The sequence below is a fragment of the Oenanthe melanoleuca genome, chromosome 3 (assembly GCF_029582105.1).
Source record: "Oenanthe melanoleuca isolate GR-GAL-2019-014 chromosome 3, OMel1.0, whole genome shotgun sequence".
Classification (NCBI taxonomy): Eukaryota; Metazoa; Chordata; class Aves; order Passeriformes; family Muscicapidae; genus Oenanthe; species Oenanthe melanoleuca.
Genome location: NC_079336.1, coordinates 5,845,115 through 5,867,331, shown reverse-complemented (window position 1 = coordinate 5,867,331; position 22,217 = coordinate 5,845,115). Strand labels below are relative to the sequence as shown.

General features: G+C 43.0%; 1 protein-coding gene across 2 annotated transcripts in view; it reads left to right on the top strand.

Moving 5' to 3' along the window:
* Window positions 1–22,217, top strand: part of PTCHD4 (patched domain containing 4) — an 81,155-nt gene that overhangs the window by 4,296 nt on the left and 54,642 nt on the right. For both annotated transcript variants that reach the window (XM_056487944.1, XM_056487943.1), the window contains exon 2: window positions 19,441–19,921. In XM_056487944.1, the coding sequence (XP_056343919.1) occupies window positions 19,441–19,921 (481 nt within the window). The remainder of the gene's footprint in view (window positions 1–19,440; window positions 19,922–22,217) is intronic.

Genomic DNA, 22,217 nt, shown 5'->3' with positions numbered 1-22,217 from the left:
ATCTACACGGTGCACTCACCATCAGTGGTCAAACTGTTAAACCTCAAGTTTTGCAAATATCAACATTGTTTCTGTCAGCTGAGACTTCCAGAACAACTTAGGAGACAGCAAGGGAAAGAGTCCACTGTGGGTTGGTAAATCTGCTCCATCCTCAGTAATGCTGTGTGGTGTTCTCAGAAGTGAGCACACTGTTCCCCTGCCTTCAGGGCCAGAAGGGGGTCTGAGGCAGTTTATTTGTTGGTATAAACAGAATTATTGATTATGTGAGGATTTCTTCTTGTGTACTATGGGAGGATTCACCTATAGCCACAGAAAATTCGCTGCCCTATGCCAGAAAAAAAAAAAAAACCAAAAAAACCCAAACAAAAATAATGAAAGCTATTTTTGAACAGCCTTTATATGGAAGAGGGGGGAAAGCATAAAAATATCTTTTCAGGTATTTCACCTTTACTGTTTCTTTGTTTCTTTTCATGTTTATTTGATAGTTTGTCTGAGAAAACTTGCTTGTCTGAGATCAAAATAAATATGACAACTGCTGGTTTAAAGGAACCTTTGTCAGCAGATTGGTTGCTGTAATACTGCCTTCAATTAAATATCAGTCATTTATGAACACTAGGTGAAATAGCAGCCAATAAAACAAAAAACTCTATTACCCCATTTGTGATAAACACATCAGCTGGATATTGAATCTGCTCTTGCTTAAGCTGAAGTGTTACTTGCATTCACTTAACATCTTGAAACCTCTAATTGCAGTTTTGCTACTGGCCAGATTCTCAATTTTTCTCATATTTACAGCTGTAGTTTAAAATGAGTCTTGCTCCATTTGCATTTGTGGAGTCTTTCTGGCTGCTCTAAGATTAATCCCTCCTTAGATGTCCCTGAGGGGGACACCTCTATGGGACAGAGGAGTTATGAAACCAGAACCCACCTACATCAGAGTAGGCATCTGTGCACCAGTAATATCCACAAGCTGATCATCCCTTCAGTAAAATCAGTTAGAGTGTAAGATTGCCTTAACTCCAATGAACAGATTCCTCCTTAGTGCCAGAGTGGCTCTGCATCCACTTGTGATACCACCTGTCCCAGCCCAAGCATGTGGCTCAGGATTTTGTGAAGTGCTCTGTGGCTGGAAAAAGCTACCAAGTCAAAGCAAAATCATAAAACTTGTGCAGGGAGAGGATCAGAGAGGGAGGCTGGAAGCTGCAGATAGTTTTCATCTCAGCCTGGCAGATAAAGACAGGATGGGGCAGGCTGAGCTCAGAATAGCTGCTCAGTAGCATGAAAGCAAGTGGAAAATGTTTGAAGCCTAGGAGCATCCTCTGGCTCACAGATTGGGAAACTAATTTAGGGGGAAAAAAAAAGACATTTTTACTCTTCCAGCTGTGTTTCCATACTGCCCAGCAGCACTGAGGAGGGCTCCTGACCCTCCTCAGCTGGATGGGCTGATGGAGCTGTGCCTTTGCTGGGAGATGTCTCTGCAGATATCAGCTTTTGAGGATGTGAGCAGGCAGCCTGTCTGCTCAGTTTGGGCAAGAAATTAAGTGTTTTCTTGCATTTTTAGGAGAATTCTTCACTCCTTCCTTTGCTTAGTACATTAGGAAAGGTTTCTTGGCTCTGATAGACCAAGGGCTGAGAAAATCCTCTTCTGTAAAAGCAAGGCCAGGCTATGAGCCCTGACTGCACCAGGACCATGAAACTGGGTTAACATGTACCAGGACAAGCTATTCCAATGTAAACAAGCAGCAGAGACCTAGCAAAGCAAGAATGAGTGCTTGGGGGTTCTTTTTGAGCTGCTGTTCCTCAGTTCAGAACTTAACATTCCTTGTCAACCTCTGAGGGACATTCCACCTTCAGCTGACCAGGGATGGAGAACAAGTTCCTTGGGTGTGGGGCTCATTCCTTCCCATCCAGCAGCTGGCAGCTCTGGCCATATAGAAAACTGCAAAGAAAATATTCTCCACTGACCTTTGGGATGACCTTGGCTGTCTGCTTTCCCTCCCAACTATTTTACTTTTTGTTTTTGTCAGCACTTGCAGGGGGACATGGCCCTTTGTGCAGTGCCAGGCCTTGATGTGAATATTAATAAAGAAGCAATTGGAAGGCTGTTTAGGAGAAGAGCAAGATGCAATTACAAACCCCTTCTGCTGTAATAATGGCTCATCCCTGTGGATCTGGGATGTGTGTCAACTTTGCCATTTTTCTAAAAAGATAGCCCCCTGTGGACATAAAAAACCCCATTTATTTCCTTTACTAAATATTTGGTTAATGTTTGCCAGTGTTTCTACACTTACAAATAACAGTTATCCCTGTGTTTTCCCAAAAAGTCTTTGTAGCCCCTAACTGTACTGGCTGTGTGAGCTCTTGGAGGGCTCTGAACTTCTGTCTTCAGATTTACAACAGATGGGTGTTCTTGGTATCTGAAACAAGAATTACAACAAATGGAGAGGAGAGGAGAGGAGAGGAGAGGAGAGGAGAGGAGAGGAGAGGAGAGGAGAGGAGAGGAGAGGAGAGGAGAGGAGAGGAGAGGAGAGGAGAGGAGAGGAGAGGAGAGGAGAGGAGAGGAGAGGAGAGGAGAGGAGAGGAGAGGAGAGGAGAGGAGAGGAGAGGAGAGGAGAGGAGAGGAGAGGAGAGGAGAGGAGAGGAGAGGAGAGGAGAGGAGAGGAGCTCCTTTTATATATTCTATGGTAGAAGTGAAAGGAACCTTGTAAGGATAAAATTAGATTGATAAATATGGCCAAAAAGAAGTTCTTGAATTATTTAGCATCCTTTATTCATATGTGGTATACATTTACATGCATATCTTAGTTGGGAAACAGTGATGTAGGTAGGGCTGGGGTAGGCATTTGGAAAACAGTAATCTAAGAGCAAAACCCATATTAAACCTCTTCAGACACTGAGATAAGAGTCCTCTATGCAGTGGTTATTACAGAAGTCACACTCACAAAAACCCACTGACTGGTATTCCAAGAGAAGTGAATTGATTTGGGGAAACTGTGATCTTGCATTTGTATTGAAAGTTTTAATTTCTGCAATTCCCACACAACAGCATTCCTGTATGCCCAGCAGCAGCTCTGCAAGACACCAGAGAGTCTTCACAGCTGTGAGCTGGCCAGATCAGCTTTTCTCCTCTGTTTTATATTTTGCCACCAAGCACACCCTCCTCCAGTCCACTCTTGCCAGCAAACTGGCATCACAGCCAGGGAACTGCTGGGGGATCATGGGTTGTGAGACAGCTGGCTGATTTGCAGAAAGTTTTATTCTGATGATGTCTATTGCTAAAAATTATTTGGCACTACATGTGTGCAGTGTTTCCTGACTATATATGATGACAAATATTTTGGTGTCTTGCAGAACAATTCTTCTATAAAATTACACAAGCCCTAAAGCCTGCTTGTCTGTGCTGAGGGCATCTGAGAAGGTGAAGGGCAGTCCTGCCTTCCTGCCCCACCTCTGAAGGCAGCACACACCACTGAGACCCCCATGCAATGCAGTGTAAGCAAGGGATGCAAGGGGAATTAAAGACCCACAGTTATTTCCTTGTGCTAATGGTGGGAGCCTGGGAGCCCCATCAACCCTTGCACAGGGAAACCCAAAGAGCTGGCATGTATCCTCTCACAGCATGTAAGGACAAACGGGCCAGCTCTGGGCACCCAACCCTCCTGCCCAAGCTTGAAACCAGACTGAAAAGCTGCCCCTGTGTAAGACAGGCTCTTGTTTCTCTCACACTTTGTGTGCTTGTTTCCACCAATGTCACCCAAGTGTTGTCAGCCTGATGGGCAGGTGTTATTTTTACCACAGGCATAGTGCATTTTTGCACAACAAAAACAGCTTCCTAAAGGGAGCTACAAATCAGCAGTGGCCATGGAGGGGTTTGCTGCTTCTGTTCTAAATGCTGAATTATCTGGACTAAATCATGCATGGCCTGGCTGGCCCAAAAAACCTTTTTCTATCTGAAGTTACAGTATTCTTGAAACCAAAAGCATTTCTGAAACAATGTCCATCCTGCCCCTAATTCCATTTTGGAGGATGGAAGATTAAGGGCAGGTTCCCACAGTTCCATTTTAACATGCCCCTAACAAAATGTTCCCATTTTTTGTATTAAAATGGTTCATTCTAGGTAGTCTTTCAAAATTATTCCACAAATACTTTTCTCTCACATTATACTTTAGATCAGAGAATAAAGGAGGAAAAAACACCAAAACCACTTTAATAGGAAATTTTTTTCCCATGTTCAAACTTTAGGAAAGGAAAATTGCAGCAAAATAAAGTCACCCAGCTGGCTGAGGACACAGCCCAGAGCCCCTGCACACAAATTTCCCCACCAGGAGGGTGCTCTGGCTCCTGTTAATGTCATTTTATCCTGAACACCAAGGCACTGTATCCATGGGACAAGTGATCCTGGCTTCCAGTTTTCCAGTCTGGTTTAGTTTGTGAAAAATTTTGTGGTTCATTAAGAAGAAAGATGTTGTTAGCAGTATTTCATTATGCAATTCCATCTCTTTGACAGAATCTGTGACTTAAATATAAATCACCTTTTTCCTAACCATTCTCCAGGATGATTTCTTAGTGCAGATTTTAATACATTAAGCAAATACATTAACAAATTCTGTACCAAGTAGATGCAACATAGAAATATTCATGTGCATTCTTCCCCTAAAATTCACAGTTCAGTTTGTTCATGTTCTTGACTCTTGGAGTGAGGTTTTATTCACAGATAAGCACAAAACACCCCCCAAAACAGATTTTATCATGTAGACTCACATCCAGATGACAAACCCACTTCCCTTCAGGAGTGGCTGGAATATGTGGTAATAAATTTTCTAACAGTGGTGTTTCTTTGTTAACTAACTTTAATTTTCCTGTCCAGAACTGATTTGCATGTAGAAAACACTGGTCACCCAGTTGGTGCCCAGCAGATCTGTCATTGTAAATAGCACAGAAATTTGGGACACCAGCAGAGAAATGTGAACATTTCTGAAGATTTACAAATGTCTCTCCGCTCTTTTCTTTCCCCAGGCTTCAAGATTAGCACAAGCATTAGGCTTTAGGTATATACCCTAAAATAAATTTTACAAGCCTGACAAGCTTAAGAGCTCCCTTGCTCTCGTAAAGCATTTCACTTTCTGTTTTGGAAATTCAATTTTCAAGAAAAGAGTGGCTTTTTTTTTTTTTTTTTTTTTTTTTTTTTTTAAGCTCCTAAAATAATCAAGTTCGTGTCTTTACAACTTTTATCATCTTCTTGCCTCAATTGTCAGATTTTGGAAGAGGGAGAAAGAGGGCATCCTTGGAGGGAATTTTGTCTTATATAAATGCCAAGTGCTGTAATTGCATATGATCCATGGTCTTTTCATCACAACATTCACCTCAAAAGGCAAGTTAAAACAGATCATTTGTCACTGCTTAACAGATCTGAGCCAAGCTCCTTTAGGAACTATTCTGATACTTTTGTTGTGGAAAACCCAATTACATTTTAAAGTAGTAAAAATAACAAAGAAAAATAAAGGCAGAATGGGATGGTTTTTCATTTCCTTTAGAGCAGCTAAAAAAAAAAAGATAACCAGGATAGGGAATAGCCCAGGATGAAGCTCAAAATACTCAGGTTCACACCTAAACCATTTGAATTGGCTTTTCCCACAGCCTCTTCAATGAGGACACAAAGGACAGCATTGCAGATGTTGTTTGGTAAAGGAGCAGTTTGGGTGTGGGATGGGGGTTTTGGTGCAGGGTATCCATCCAAGAATTCATATTCTGCTGAGACTTCTCCTTCACATTGATTTTTCCCATCATAAAGGGCTGTGGTGCTGCTGGAGAAGTGCAAAGAGCTGTTGGAGTTTTATGAGCCTCTTCCATGTAACATCAAGAGGTCAAACTCATAAAAGGTTTATAAGGTCAGTCTAACCCATCCCATGGCCTGTGCAGGCTTATGAGGAAACCCTAACAGAGAAATTAATTCAGATTGGCTTGGATGGGAAATCAGTCATGTGGGTTGGAAAGTGGCTGAAAGATTGTAAATGAGGAACTATGATAAATGATAATGTAACAAGTTTATGGAAGGTATCTTGCAGGGTATCTGGAGAATTTGTGTGAGGTCTGGTCTCATCTAACATCTCTATTAATTATCAGGAAATGGAATTGAATTGCACAGGAGTGAAGTTCACAGATAATATTAAGCCAGGAGGACATGTCAGCAGCAGCTGAGTCACAGAATTTACACAGGCAGATCCAGAGCAGTTAGAAAGCTGAGCAGAAATTAATCCCATTTTCTGAAGAGCTTTGTTTGCATTCTGGCACCCAAAGGGAATGTAGGGTCCTCCCTTGGAGCTGATTCCTGTTAGCTGAGTTCTGCCAGTCTCAAAGTGAAGACAATGACACGACCAAGGTCAAAGTTGGAGTTTTGCAGCCCCAGAGGAAGGGCTCTTACTTTCACCTCTGACTCTGACACTGCTTTGCAAGCAGAGACATTCCAGCACTCGATGTTCTCCTTCCTCCCTCACCCTCTTCAGGCTCAGCAGGACACACACAGCTCCTGTGCAGAGCTTGAGCAGTGCCCTGGAGGCTGCAGAGGACAGGATGTGTGAATTGTCAGGGAACCTTGATGGAAGGTTGCTTCTCTTTGTTCCTTTTGTTACCTTTCTGGAGTGAAACAAGTCCTCTTCTGGAGTTTTGTGCTGACTGTGGATTTTTTGACGGCTTTGGTTTGGATTTGGATGATTTGTAAAAGCCCTTTTGCCATGTTGTGCATTGTTTGATTGCTCTCCAGCACTTCAAACTCAAAAATCCTCATACCCCCAATGCCACAAATTGGATCCATTTTGTCCCTGTTGAGTTTTGTCATTTCTTAATTGTATTCTGGTTGTGCCAGGGAAAAATTATGCTAGCAGACAGTCCTAAAGCTTAGTTGAACAGGATAGTTATGGAATATTCAGCCAGATCATATCCTACTATTTCTTGCCCAACTTGAGCTCAATTTCAGACCAATTGCTTGGGAAATGGCTGGTGATGTTTGTGAAAAGAATTGTGGAGTCAGGCCATTTCTTCTCCTCTTTTTGTCCACAACATCAGGGCCTTTGCTGCAGTGGATGGGATCTGGTCTTGTCCTCAGAATAGGCTGTGACCCTTCCAATGAGTGTCTGTGGTGGAGAAATTTGTGGGTGCCCATGCAGGGATTCACAATAGCAACACATCTGTTCCCTCTAATGTGTTCTTTTCTATTCAACTTCTAATCTGAAGTGAGCCCGATGTGCAACCAGAGAATAGAAGGGTGAACCTCCAGGAGTAATTAATTTAATTTTTTCTAAACATCTACATTAGGAAAGGAGAAACTCACCATTCAGAGACATTGTGGACCAGATAAATAATATTCATATTATTCATTAACCTTTCAGATGGTTAAAATTAGATGAGATGAATGCCACTATACTTTTATTTCAAATCACCCCAAAAAATCCCTTGAAATTTCTGTTAGCATGAGGATATGCTAAATCTAGACATCTTTACAGAAAAGGCTCATGTCATGTAAAGCTTTTCCAAAAATCCTAGGGAATAATCTGTGTTTACACTGGCATCAGAAAAAAACCTCCCAGAATAATTTCACAGGGAAAATCTAGGCTCCTTCTCAAGTCCATTGCAACTTTTTCTCACTCCAAATCTCTGACAGGGCTTTGAAAAACTCTTTTTGGAAATTATTATTAGACAGTTGCAAAAGAACTAAAATACATTAATCTGAATAAGGAATTAGCTCCCACTGAAGGAACTGGAATTAACTGCCATCCTCCTCCAAAACAGATTGCCAGATATTGGCAGTTTATTGCAGCAGGGAGACAGAGACTTTGCAGAGTGCTCAGAAGACAAATGCTGAAATTCCATCATCTGGAAGTGCTTTACCATCTGATTACTCTTTGGCTTCCTCTCTCAGAATTTTTCCCTAAATATTTGCTTGAAATCCAAAGGTGGCTAGATAACACAAGGTCCCACCATCTGCAGCATTTTTTGTTTTAGAATTAAAAGCCCAATCTTTCCTGTTGTGCTAGAACCAAAGCCTTTCCAAACAGACTATACTAATATAAAATTGAAAAATCACTTTACACAGCAGGTGATTTTGGAAAACCTTTTTTGTTTTTTAACACCTATTGCATTGCAGTAATTGTAAAATGCATATTTGGGGAGAAAAGCTTTGATGTATTGCAAGGAAACATCTGAAATAAGTTGAAAAGATGGTTGCTAGTATCAATATTATTTACAGAGAATTTCTGCATTTCTCTAGAAGTGCCTATGCACAGTAATTAAATATTCATCTTACTTTGTATCTTCTTGAGCTCATTCTTAACAGCAGCACTACATTAACGTACACATCTAAGAACACACATAACCCAGCTTAAGCTTTTTCTGAAGGTACATAAACTAAGCTTTGGGGCATTGTAGGCTTTAGGAGGACTAAAATCCCTAAGAATGAGATTCAGTCCATTTAAGATAAAAATTGCCCTCCAGAGGTGCCCTGTTTTCTTCTTTTCCTGTAGCAAGCAGAGAAGTGATCCTGACATTTTCAGAGCAGTTCTGTCATTTCTAACCCCACGCCTTGGTTGGGCAGCTTGACTCAGGACCTCAGAGCCTCAGTTGTGGCTTCTCATATTCTGAGCTTTGTTCTGGATGAAGAGACACATCAGACAAATCAAAAACTCTCCTTGAAGATAGCAGGGACTGTGTACCCAGAGTAAGGACAAACACTCAGCTATGAGTTACAGCCACCTTTAGGATGGAGCTGTTCAGGTGTGGCACAGCTGAAATCCCCACCAGACTGGGGGGTCTGAGCAGAGGAAATTAAAGAAACCTTCTGCCAGATGGCAGATTAAATCTTTGTTTTCCTTTTTTTTTTTTTTTTTTTTTTTTTCCCTCTACTGTTCAGTTTTAAACTGGATTGTTTCTCCAATCTATTTCACCACACACCACATCAGCAGCTGCTCCCAAGCTTGGCAGGGAGGAGATGCCAGCTTAGGACAGAGAGAAAAGAGACCTCTCCTTTGGCAGCATCACCAGTTCACACTGAGAAATTCAGTGATTAAGAAAGTCCAGCACCAGAATGGAAGATTTGTGGAGCATGGGCAGCTTCTCCAGCTGTGTGTTTGCACAGCAGGGTCCTGGGCCCTGCCAGAACCCCACTGGTGACCAGTGATTATGGGCTGAACCAAGACCTCAGCATCTGCTGGGCTTGCTTTGTGTCCTCCCAGCCCTCCACAGCACAGAGGCTGCACTGAGACAATTTCCAGGCATGCAGACCTGGCTCAGTGGCACCAGCAATCTCCAGGTGAAGGGTTTGGGATGGTGTAAAGTTTCCTGGTTGTCTCATGCTGTTGTGTAATACCTGGATATCATTGCAATGTGCCCTGGGCTGAGGCAGTGCAAGACACCTTCTCTCACAGAGTGACTGAGAAAATACAGAAATCCAACCCTCATAGGGTCAGTGAACTGCCAGTGTAAGAGCTCTGCAGTGATGAGAAGCAGTGGGAAGCCCAAGTGGAGAATCACAGAATCATTCAGATTGGAAAGAACATCAACAATTAACCCAACACTGCCAAGTCCACCACTAAACCATGTCCCCAGACACCACACCTGCCTGTTTTTCAACAATTCCACATGATGTCATGGGCTTTACTTTTTTAACTGAGATAAGAATTAAAAAAGACTTAGAGGATCACACATGACAACACCATCTCTATGGCTGTTAAGAACACGAGATTTTACCATGAAGGGAACACATTCCCAGGTGATCTTGAGACAGAATTTACAAATATAAAATCTAAATCTACCTGTTATTCACATGTGGGTGTCAAAAATCTCTATGAATGTACTTTCTTCAAAAGTGCCCTGGGTGGGAGGCAGCAGAACCCCAGTTTAGTTAGATTTTAATGCACAAACACAGGGCTTCTTAAATGCCTCATTCCCACTTCCCCTTCGCAGATCCTCATCCAGCACCATGAAAAAAGAGAAAAAGGAATAAAAAAGGAAAACATCTGAAACTAGACATTTTTTTGGCTCTCTCCAGCTAACAAATGGCCAAACTCATTAAAAGCCAGTGTGTGCTGGAGACAAGGGAGGGATGCTGCACGGTAGAGAAATTGCTTCACAATGCCAAATTTGAGAATAATAAAAAAAGAGGGGAAACTGATTAATTATCTCTTAGAAAAGAGGAATTTTCAGCTAGAAGTGTTAAGTGTCCTCAACTGTATCTGCTTTGTGCAGTGCCTTGTTATATCTTACTGAGCATTGTGAGAGCAGAATTCCCTGCTAGGACTTGGGTAAGAGCACAGCAGCATCTTGAATTCAAAGGCTGGGCTTAGCTAATCCAGCTACCTGTAAATGAACCTCAAACCATTCTAGCCTCAAAATCTTGCCACATCACACTTGGCTCTGTCTGATTCTCAGTTACTTCTTTTCTTCCTGCCTTTGATAGAAGACTTTTGCAGTGTTTCAGTACTTTGGCTGCTGGTCCCTGGAGGAAACAGGATGAGCAGAGACAGATAAAATTAAAGAGATGTTTGCCAACATAAAACATAATTTAAAAAGAAAAAGGCACCCTTTTCTGTGTCATTATTGAAACTTCAGATTGTAAGAGCTTAAATGATTCCTGTGGATCTGCTTTACTGCTCACTTTTTATTCTCTGCTGTTTGTTTTTAAACATTTCCTTTAAATGAAGTAATAAAACCAGGCAAATCCAATCCCTTTCACTTTCTGGCAGATTTCCTTCCTATTTCTTCTGTGTGTTGGACTTCAAGTGGTGTAGGGAAAGCAATTAGAAGAGGCACACAGTGGGATGCTCACAAGGCAAGAGGCCCCACAAATATGTCAGTAAAAGCCTTTTTAGAATCTCCTCTTAGGGACTGTCACTGGATCCCATCCTCATCCACCCAAAACCTCTTTAGCTTGGGTTTATGGAGTATGGGATGAAGTTTTTCAAGCAGTTTTATGTCTTTTGCTGATAGGGAAAGAAGACAAGAAAGAAATGTTTCTATATTTTTGGTGTATTCTGCTGATTTTTTAATTTAGTAATTAGGATCTTGTTTAACTTATATCTCCATATAAGACTTCAAGAAATCTTAGTATTAAATATTCTCAAGACATAGAAAGAATTTTGGTCGAATTTTTTTCCTGTTTAATCCATTTGGAGAAACCTGTGACCCTCTTGAGATAACAAAACTGTTGAATTTCACTGGGGTACAAAGATAGCTTTAATTCATAAATTCACTTACTTTTTGTTGTTAATATAATTCAAATCACTGCATTTAGGAGAAGGATTTATCTATTTAAAAAATTCTTCCTCCTCCTACCAAGCAGCTCATTTTGTTTCTCTTTTTGTTGAAGAGCTGGAAAATCAACAATATCTGAGACTCCCAAAGGCATCTTCCATCTGTGTGGTGGAAGACACTGTCTTGGTGCATCATAGTTTAGAAATGGACAAAAACTGGAAATTTGGCTAGTTGGACCACTGGTCTGCACTGAAAAAAAAAACCAAAAAACCAAAAACAAAACAAAACAAAAAAACCAAACAAACAAAAAAAAGAAACAAACACTTTTTTAATGCTTGTTGCAATTTTCTTCCTTTCCTTTGAACACTTTTAATATTGCACTTAAGATGTGGAGGAAATCAGAATTAATACTGAGTATTCACTGGTTAAAAGTACTCATGATACAGATTCATAGAGACTGCCAAACATGAGAGATGGCAAATGCATCAAACACATCCCTGCATATGTCAGTGAGAGTATTTAACTGTATTTATCCAAATATTGGTGTTTCATGCAATTCCCTTGAGGCATTGCTGTCAGTGATTCATTCCTGTGTTTCTCCTTGGCACAAACAAAATCCTTTGGGATGAAGAGTAGCTGTGGGCAAGACCACAGAGACCAGCACCTTTTTCTTTTTTTTAATTGTACCTGGGCAGTTTTCATGGCTTAGCAACTGGCAGAGGCTGAAATGTTTTCCCAGTTTGGAGAGTCTCAGCTCTGCCATGGAATGCAGCAGCTTGGATTTCCCCCCACCTGGCATCTCCTTGTGATCTGCACTGGCTGATTTATCACCCCTCATCCTGGAGGGTTTAGGGGCCAGATGCAGCCATGCCTCTTGCTCCATGATTCCTCCCCTGGCAGGGACAGGCTGGAAAAGCAGAGGTTGTCCCAAGGTGCTGCCTCCAGGGCTCCTGACCCTGGGCAGGGCAGAGCACAAACCCCAAGGACAAGGAAGGGTGAGGAGGGAGCAGGGGCTCTGTGCCTCTGGAGCCAGGACAGTCATGCTTTAATAGCTGACCTGGTAGATTTACACACACTATGACTTCAGAGGTCCTGCTGACACAGATCCCCTGCAGAAGGTGAATTTGTGCCACCTACAACAAGCTGTGCTGGGCCACCCACCTTCCTCTTGAGCAAGCCATCCCAGGGTCCCCAGGCTGCTGGGCATCCAAGGAAAGCTTTGTGTGCCCTTCACCCCTGCACTGTCTCGTGGGGCTGGGGTGCAGACACCAGCTCACCTGCCTGAACAGCCCCTGCCAAAGCTGCTTCACTGCTGTGCCTGTGTCTGCTCCTGGAGAGAGACAGGCAGAGACCAGCTGTGCCCAAAAACCATCCCCTGTGTTGCAGTTCTCTTTGTGCTGTCTGTGACACCCCCACCTTCCAGCACCCTTCCCACCTGGGGAGATGAGTGATCACAGCCCATGTGGGTATTGCTCATCAGCTTCAAGGACACCAGTGTGTCCTTGGGTGCACAGGTGCTGCTCAGGACAGCTGGGACAAACTGCTGGGCATTAATCTATTCCTCTGTTCCAAAAGGGACTGGGAGGGGATCTGAGATGGACTGAATGGGAATCTGACCTTGTAAAAGAAGGGATCAGTTCAGCAACAAAGAGCTTGAAGACAGGACAAAGATTGAAGGAGGGCTGCAAAGGATGTAAAGATGAAATATTTAGGAGGAAAGTGAAGCTGGTGTAGGAGGAAGAGGGCTTACCTTGTATTTTCTTCCCAGAGGGATGTGCAAAGGAAACAGAAGGTGAAGTTAGACCCTTTTTTCCTTCCCTTCTGTCTTTTCCCTTGCCCTGACAGAGATGCCCATTGAGGGAGGTGGGACACAGGGACAGCTTGGCCAAAGGTGGATGCCCCATCCCTGGAAATATTCATGTCTGGGCTGGATGTGGCTGAGCAACCTGATCTAGCTGAAGATGCTCCTGCTCACTGCAGGGGTTGGGCCAGGTGACCTTCAAATGTCCCTCCCAACCCTGAGCACACTGATTCTCACAAAACCTGGCAGGCTGACACTGAAGGAGCAAAGTGAGAAGCACCACCCAGAACAGCCTGTGCACTGCCAGAAGCTCCTCCAAGAGAAGAGCTCTCTAACAGCAGTCACACTTTGCTATTGCACCCTTATGAATTCTTCCATAATTTGATTTACTTCTAGGGACATTTCTCTTATTCTCTGTTATTAATACTACAATATATAAGTCTCTTGAAACACTTTTCATCTGTTCTTGTTTCTTTTATCAAAAACAAGAAACCCAAAGCTGTTAAAGGTAGGGGCACAGGCCCAGAGTCATCAGAAAGAGGTGCCAGATGATTCTGTTTCCCCTTTGGGTGTTCTGTATACTTTTCTCTTTCACTAAAATCACCCTGGAAGCCCATGATTTCCCTGGGAAGGGGCTGAAGGGCTGTGGGTTTGTCCAGCAGGACACATCTGTGAGGGGCTGGTGTGAGCAGGAATGACAAGGGAGGTCAGGCAGTTTTAGCATGATGAAATCTGGGGTCAATTCTTAAGAAATCTCATGCCTCTGCTTAAAGTGGAGAGAGACAGGCAACTGCAGAGAACAAATCTGCTTTTGACTGTACCTCAGGATGGAACAGATCATCCTTTGGATGTGCCTGACTCCTCACTGTGACTATAAACCAAGTTTGCTTGGCCAGCTGGTGAGCTGAGCCTCATCATTGCTGGGCAGCCAGAAATAACTGAGTTCTTTATTGCAGCAGAGAGTTAGACAATAATTTCCTGGATACCTTCTCATGGCCACTTTCACAGAATTGATTTTTGCTGTGTGAACAGCCCCCTTGGCCATGGCTCTGTCCCTGCTCCCAGCCAGCCAAGGTGCAGCTCTCCCTCAAAGTGCTGCCCTCAGTGCTCACCTGCCCTGGCTGCTCCCTCCATCCTTCATCCACACAGAGCAAACACTGCAGGAGCCCTCCACACCTGCAAGGGCAGGAAAACACATGACAAATGTGTGGGGAATGCTGACATGGATCAGCACTGTGTGCCTTGCTCTGCAAAGGAATGCTCTGAGGATTTTTGGTAATGGGTGGCTGGTACAAGATCTCCATGCAGAGCTCTGCTGGGGACAGGGACAGAAAAATCAGTTTGATTGATGAGAAAAAAACCCTCCTCCCAAGTTTTACAGTGAGGTTGAAGAAAACATGAACAGCCCAATATGTTAATGCTTAAATGAAAGAGGATTTAAATTTTTTATTATTTTTTGCTTTGAAAACTGGCAGCTGGCTGAAAAGCAACTTGCTTCATTCTAACTTCTGTGGTTTTCAGCATAATACTTTCTGTGACCTACAGTAGAGTAGGAATGTCCTTATCAGAGGGAGAAACAACTGCATTGATTTCATTAGGATGTTTATCACACAAAGTATTTCAGCAGTCATTCCTGGTTGCCCTCTTGAACAGTTTAAGCTTTTAAGATAAAATAGCATGCAGGCAGGATGGCAAGCTTTATCCTAACATTTCTATAATGTAGCTTGATAATGATCTATCAATCCAGCTGATGAGAGGTAGCAGTTAAAGAAAAATAAAAATAGAGATAAATTTGCTGGCTAAGGTCCTGTAGGTGTACTTGAATGAGAGTGATCAAGCAGTAGAGAACAAGGGCTCCTTTCCTCCTTGCCAGGGATCTGAAAAGAGCTTTAAAACCCTCACCAGCCCAACCTCTGCTGACAGAAGTGCTAAGAAGGCAGGAGCCATGCCCTCCAAAATACCCAAACCCTCCCTGTTTCCTGGGAGAGGAGAGCCAGAGGAGGCTGATGCCATTCAGAACAGAGATGTTGCCACACAGAAGTCCCAGGTGGGAGCTGGGCCTGCAGCAGCTGCCCTGAAAATATTAAGTGGAAAAAAAAAAAAACCAACCCAAAAAAAAGCCCAAAAAATACTAACAAATAAATAAAAAAAACCCCACAACAACAAAAGAAACAAAAACAAAACAAACAAACAAAAAAAACCAGACAAAAACAAAACAACACCAAAAAACAAAACAACAACAACAAAAAAAAGGCCACAGATAATTTTAGCAGTGAGGGAGTATTTCTGGTGTCCCTGTGGGCTGCATGCTGAGAGGATCTGTGCCTACTACTATTATCACTAACAAAAGATATTTAGCTCAGTAGGAGCAGCTGGTTTCCTTTAACCTGAGAGGCTCTCAGCTCTGGAGCAAGTCAAACTTTCCAAGCCACTTACACATCTTCTTAGGAAATTAAGGTCCAAACATCCTTTACAGATAAGTTTCCAGCCTGAAACATGGTAGGGGTTTATTCTGCACCCATCCATTCACAACTGGTGAATCTTGCTGCTGAACCAACAAGGAGTTTGGATTTTCAGCCACAATCAAGGTCAGGTCTGCATAGACACAGGTGGCAAAGTCCATCATGCTGGGGGAAAAGGAAGGTGAAGCTGCTCATGCCTATCAGCTTAGTTCTCACTCCCCTCCCTTTCAGAGTCTAAATATACCAAATAGCTTGGGGGCAACTAGGAAAAGAGAAGGGAGAACACAAAAAACAATTTAATAATGTCCACTGAAGCAAAGAATTTTGTTTGCCTCCTGTTTTAGATGAAATATCACATCCTCAGCAGAAAATCTATATTTCATTGCATCTTTAAAGATGCTTAGATCTGGAGAGAATTACCTGCTATAAGAATCTGGAAGAACAGACACTGTTAAGATTTCATCAGACATTTAAAAAAAATCAGACAAGAAGAGAGAGAGAGACACATAGACGCAGCCTGGAAATCTGAAACAAGATTCCAACCATGCAAGTGACCTTGCTAAAGTCAATTAGCATCTTCTGTTTTCTGGAGATACATGGGTACAAAATCATGTACAACAAATAATTATTATCATTACTTATTTGGGGCAGGGGTTCTTTTTCTGTATATAGTATCAGAGAGTAACAGCAGATGTAGGCAAAAAGTGTAAGGGGTCTGTAGTCTGAAACATCAAATTATGTTATGAAATTAAAAATAGAAGTGTGTAGGTATACACCAGTTAGAACACACTAATTATCAGCAGAAAGCACCTTTTTTTCATTAAGAACTATATGGAGTCTTATTCAAAACCTGCCTAGTTTATGCAAGTCATTGTGGCCACATTTTGTTTCCCAGATATTAGGCTTAGTTCAGGAGTTTATGTCTTGTTCTTTCACTGAGTTGGTCCTAGAGGACAACAGAGAACTTGGAGCAGTGAATAACTCCCCTGAAGCTCCAATGAGACTCCAAGAATAGGTAGGTCCCTGTCTTGGACTCTGGGAGGTGCTGAAAGTCATGTTGTCATCAACATCAGTTGTCATCCATAAAATGGGATGAACAAATGACTGTTTTCCCCCATATTTCTTCTGTTTTCCTCACTAAGATTGTGACCACTGCAGAGAAGCTGTGCCTGCCCCAACCCTAGACATATTCAAGAACAGGCTGGACAGGGCCTGTAGCAATCTGGACTAGTGGAAGGAGCTCCTGCCCATGGCAGGGGGCTTGGAATGAGACGATCTTTTAGGTCCCTTCCAATCCAAGCTGTTCTGTGATTCTATTATTCTCCAAGAGCTGTATCAGATGAAAGCCCCACTCGCCCAAGTGCTGTGGTTCATGTTTTCATGCTGTAACTGCAGCAAAGGCAAAACCTTTGCTTTTGTAGGAAGCAGTTTGCCTCCAAAAGGGAGAGAACAGACAAAATGTCCTCAGCAATCCAGCGCCTGTGATTTCCTCGATCCCATCTGAAAGCTTACCCTCTATTTTGCTGACATATGAGCTGGGTGCCCTGTTGTACATCAGTGTAAAAAATAGCCCTTATCTGCTGTTTCATGGGAGATATGGCAGGACACGATTTATTTGTGCCTGCTCTGCTGCCTCCTTTGAAATGCTGCTGCACCCTTCGCAGGGGAAGGCAGATGGTCATCACAAAGTTTCCCTTAACCTTGCCGTGCCTGCTGCACAGTGAATCAATGAAAGCTGAATTACAGTGCTGTGCCTGGGCTGGGAGCTGTGCTGCTACAGAGTCCTGCAGTGCCTGCAAGCCTCTGAATGTCAGCACTGCCCAGACACTGAGGAAATGGGAATTTTCTCTCCAAAATTGCAAAGCGGTGCCAGGCGGGGATTTTTAGCTGCAAAGTTGTGTCAATCTGAGCCAGGACTGCATTGCCCAAGCCTTAATTACCAGCTTGGAAATGAACTTTCTGTGAGTGTTTGAGCGTTAGGTGTGACCTCTCCTTAGAAAGAGTAGAAATAAAAAATCCAAAGAGGGTTTGAGCAGGAAATGCTGGGGAGGAGGATTTTTTGGAGTCTGAACAGCAGCAGCTGCCCCTCTGTGATATCTGTCTCTGCTTGTGTGACATTTGCAGTCAGGCTGCAGGTGATTTGGGAAGCTGGCACTAGACTGCAGCTCACCTTTTGTGTCAGCTGGTGCCAGGATACCCTTGCCAGAAGCCACTATTTTGGTGGGAAATAACAACTGGGAATAGGGGAAAAATGAACTTCTGAAAAGCACTTTGTCACATTCCCTGGGCTGTGGCAGGCAAACGCTGGGAACAGTGTGAGCTCCTGCCATGAAAGTAGGCATAGGCAGAAATTTCTCAGTGGGAGGATTGCCTCCTTTACATACCTGATTGAAGGCAAGGTGAGTACATAAAACATTTTCAATACAAAAAAAAATTGTGTCCCAATTTTTGATATTTATTTGCTCTATGAGTCAACATGCTGGAAGACCAGGTTTTATAAAGCCTCATTTCACTGATTTTTCCTTAGCATGGGAACCATTGCTATGAGCAGGTGTGGCAATTTCAGATAATGACCTGCATGCAGCACAGGTGCTTCTAGAAATGGGTAATGCTGGATGCAATTCATGTTAAAATGACTCCCCCAAAAGGTTCTGGCCTTTTGCAGATGGCTGTTCCATGTGTGTGTGGGGAGGGCAGAGCCTCTCCCAAATTCAGGCTGTCAGCTCATTGCAGTAGTGTGCCTGGGCAAAGAATGTTATCTCATATGAACTCACTGCTGCAAGGTACTTTAGACATCAACTGCCTTGATAATCTTATGTTTCTATTAAATACAAGAGGAATAAATCTGAAAACTTGTAATCCAATTTATGTTGGGGAGAAAGCAAAATGTTATTTGGTGCTCAAAAGACAATCCCTGGATTTAGACTTTTTTGAACAAAGAGATTATTTGTGCTGGGACAGTTTTATCACTGAGTCTTATTCCTCAGTTTGCAACTGGATATGATCTTCTAAACCTGCAAAGGCTTCCCCTGTCTTGGAAGGGGCACATGCAATTATCCTACAACAAGTTGTTAAAGAGCAAGGACCTTTTTTACAGGACTTTTCTCATTAAATCCTTCTAAGAATAAAAGAAAAAAAAACTAAATGGGGCCAGATAATTTTACAGAAACAAAAGTCAAGGCCTGGTCTTAACAGACAGAGGCTGAGTGGACTTGATGTGTCCTTTGCTGATTGTCATGGAGTTTTATATGTCCTAGCATTTACTGAAGTGAGACCAGAGTAAGATTTATACTCTTGAAATGTATAATAAAGCAAGTCCTGGTTTTTAGGTGCAAGGTAGATTCTTTTCTCTGTGCTACTGATATAAATTCATGAAATCTCAAATTAAAAATTAAAAAAGTTTGATTTTAATTATATATTTCTGGTGACAGAGCAGCTACTAAACTTTGTGGATCTGCCTGTATCCTGAGGAATCAGGCTTCACTTTCTGTGCATTTCCAACATCTAAAAAATAATTTCCAAAGTGTCAAGAAATTCACAAATCTTCCAGAAATTAATCTCCATCTCAAACATTTTGTAGTAATTGGATATTTGTCATTGTCCATCAGTTAAATGTGGAAGGTCATCCTCTCCCATGGGGGGAGGAGCTTGCATGCAACATTTTGGCCCTGGATTTGTGGGAATCCCTGGGACTGCAATGGGTGCCTGAGCAGTCCCTGGACTGCAGCACAGAAGTGCAGATGAGCCCACAATGAGCAAGGCAGAGCTGTGGCAGGGAGCAGGGACAGACCCAGAGCCCAGCCAGGGGAATGGCAAGGCTCCTGTTGAGTGCAGGGTCTGAGCAGAGCTCTTGGCAGGTCTGTGAGAGGGACAGAGCTTGTCACTGCAGCACAAACACAATCACCACACACTCATCTGTTCTGCTTTCTCCCCCAGGATGGAAGGAGCAGCTTCATTGGCCACCAGCTGGGAGGGGTGATGGAGGTGCCCAACAGCAAGGACCAGAGAGTCAAATCAGCCAGAGCCATCCAGATCACTTACTACCTCCAAACATATGGCTCTGTCACCCAGGACCTCATTGGGGAGAAGTGGGAGAGCGAGTTCTGCAAACTGATGCACAAGATGCAGCTGGATCACCAGGACCTGCAGCTCTACTCACTAGCATCCTTCAGCCTCTGGAAGGACTTCCACCAGACCAGTCTTTTGGCCAGGGGCAAGATTTTGGTGAGCCTGATGCTGATTCTGCTGACTGCTACCCTCTCGAGCTCCATGAAGGACTGCCTGCGTAGCAAGCCTTTCCTGGGACTGCTGGGAGTGCTCACTATCTGTATTTCCAGTGTCACTGCTGCAGGGATATTTTTCATTACTGATGGAAAATATAATTCCACTCTGTTGGGAATCCCTTTCTTCGCTATGGGTAATTATTTATCTTCATAATAATAGGATTAACGGAGTTAAAGGACAGAATTGTAAATTGCATCCTGGGTTATAAAGTGCAGATTTTACTTTGAGGGAAAGTCTAAGTCATTTTCATCTCTCTAAATTGATCTGTGCCTTGCCAAAAAAAAAAAAAAAAAAAAAAAAAAAAAGAAAAAAAGGAGAAAAAAAGAAAGAAAAAATGGAAACAAAACAAAGCAGTAGCAACAATAAAAAGCAAATGACATTCCTGGAATCTCAGCCAACATGAGAGAGGGGCAGTTTTATTGATCTCTGTTACAGAATGAAAGAGAAATTGTTATTGAAAACTAGTCAGCTCAGCAGACAAATGGATATGTGTTGACCCAACTTAGATGGGAGGCCAGCCAAAAGAGTAAGTTAAACAGGAGGGTACCAAGGAAGGGCAGTTTTAACATCCTTCCCAAGAAGGGCTTTTCTTTGAGCTCTGCCTGAAGGGCAGAGTGGGACAGGCTGCTGCAAGAATAAGATTGATGGACTTTATCTCAGAGAGGAGATTACAGTGGTGGTGTTTGCCAGGCTGTGAGCACAGGGCCCTGTCAGGATCTGAGGTGTGTAATCCCTTGGTTTGTGAAATCCCAAATCAGCTGCAGATCTCTGCATTGAACCCAGACAGGGGAAGGTGTGGAAGAAGAACAAATGTAAAACCCTGATCTTTAGGGAGAAGAATTGCTTTCAATCCTTCTGTTACTGTTGGTAACAAGCACTTCCAGTGCATCCATGTGGTTGATGAGTTTGCTGGGAAGTTGATTGGGAAGGCAGAGGGAAATGTGCCCAGCTCAGTTATGGAGGCAGCATTGCTTTGTTCCCTCATATCCAAGTTTGTCAGAATTTTGCCATGCCATGACTCTGAGCTCCAGTGACAGCTCTGTGCAAAATCTCATTTTCATGCTCGATTTCTGATGGCAGAGAATCTTAGCTGTGGCCAGAGTTCTGCATTTTTACAGCTAATTTCTTAAGTGTCATTCATGTTTTTGGCATCAAGAACAAGTACTGTGTTATGGTAGGAGTCAACTAAATATGCAGTCAAGCCAGAGTCAAGGTTTGAAAAAGGGTCCTTAAAACCTCAGCCTCCCAAAAGACCATATTTTATCTTCCCCCTTCCTGTAGGTGTATGCATCCCCAGTCCCAACCTCCTATTTAATCTAGCCCCTAATAATGCATCTGTGTCACTAAACAAACGGGCTGAGCTATTATGGCCTCATCAGCTCTGCTCTCAGAATCTCTGCAGCAGCTACTTGAGATGGGAAGGAGTGGAATGGAGGGATTGGTAAAGATTCCAGAAGGGAAAGAGAGGAGTGGGGAAAAGACTCCAAGGAATTGCATGTTTGGTTCAGCCTCGTTAATGGTGACAAACCAGGCTGTGCCAAAGCCTCTAACTCAGCCCTCTGCATTGTGAAATTGTGGCAATGGCCATGGACTGCCCTGAGCAGCTCTTCAGATGCTGTGCATGGCTCTGTGGTGTCAGAGGAGCTGAGGGAAGGAAAGTGCTGAGATGGGAAAAGGGAAGAAAGCCAGCAGAGAACACAGCAGGTTGTGATGGGTGAATCCTGACCTGTGTGAGGGGTGTGGGCTTAGGAAACAAAGAATGGAGAAAGGGATGAAGTGATGAGTGGGTCATGCTTGTTTTCAGATTTTGGCAACCTTTTCCTTCTGTGTCAGGATATCAAAGGAGGAGCCAAAGGGAGGAAACTTGTGCAGCAAGGTGAAGTAAAGGTGAAAAAACCCTGAAGTGATGAAAAGCACCTTCCCTAAATTGTGCATTCCTCTGTGGGTGTCTCTTTTTATATGTTTGGAAAGATGGGCAGCACATTCTCTTTGCTTGACAGGTCCCAGACTCGTCACTCCCAAGGAGCTCCTCAATTTAAACCTTCTGTGCAGCCCCAGGGTGAGACACAGGTCAGAGTTTCTGAAAGCAGAGTGCCTCAGTTTCTCACCCTGGTAGACCATGACTTTGTTTGCTGTCTTAGGAAAAGTAACATTTAGAACTTTCTGTTGTGTTTTGCTCTGTCATTCTTGTCACAGCTACTGCCAAGAGCAAAAAGAAAGGAAAAAACAACCTCTCTTGAAGAGAGATGTTTGCAAGGATTGTTTCTATAATATTATATTGAATGCAATTCAGGTTGAAAAAGTAAGCATTTATGTAACTTCTTCAGGAATTTCATTCAGGAGTCTCAGACTGAATTGAAAATATCATTAGAGAACAGCTTGCAAAGCTTGGGAGCTGCTGCTTGGAAATATTAAGCAACACTTTTTCA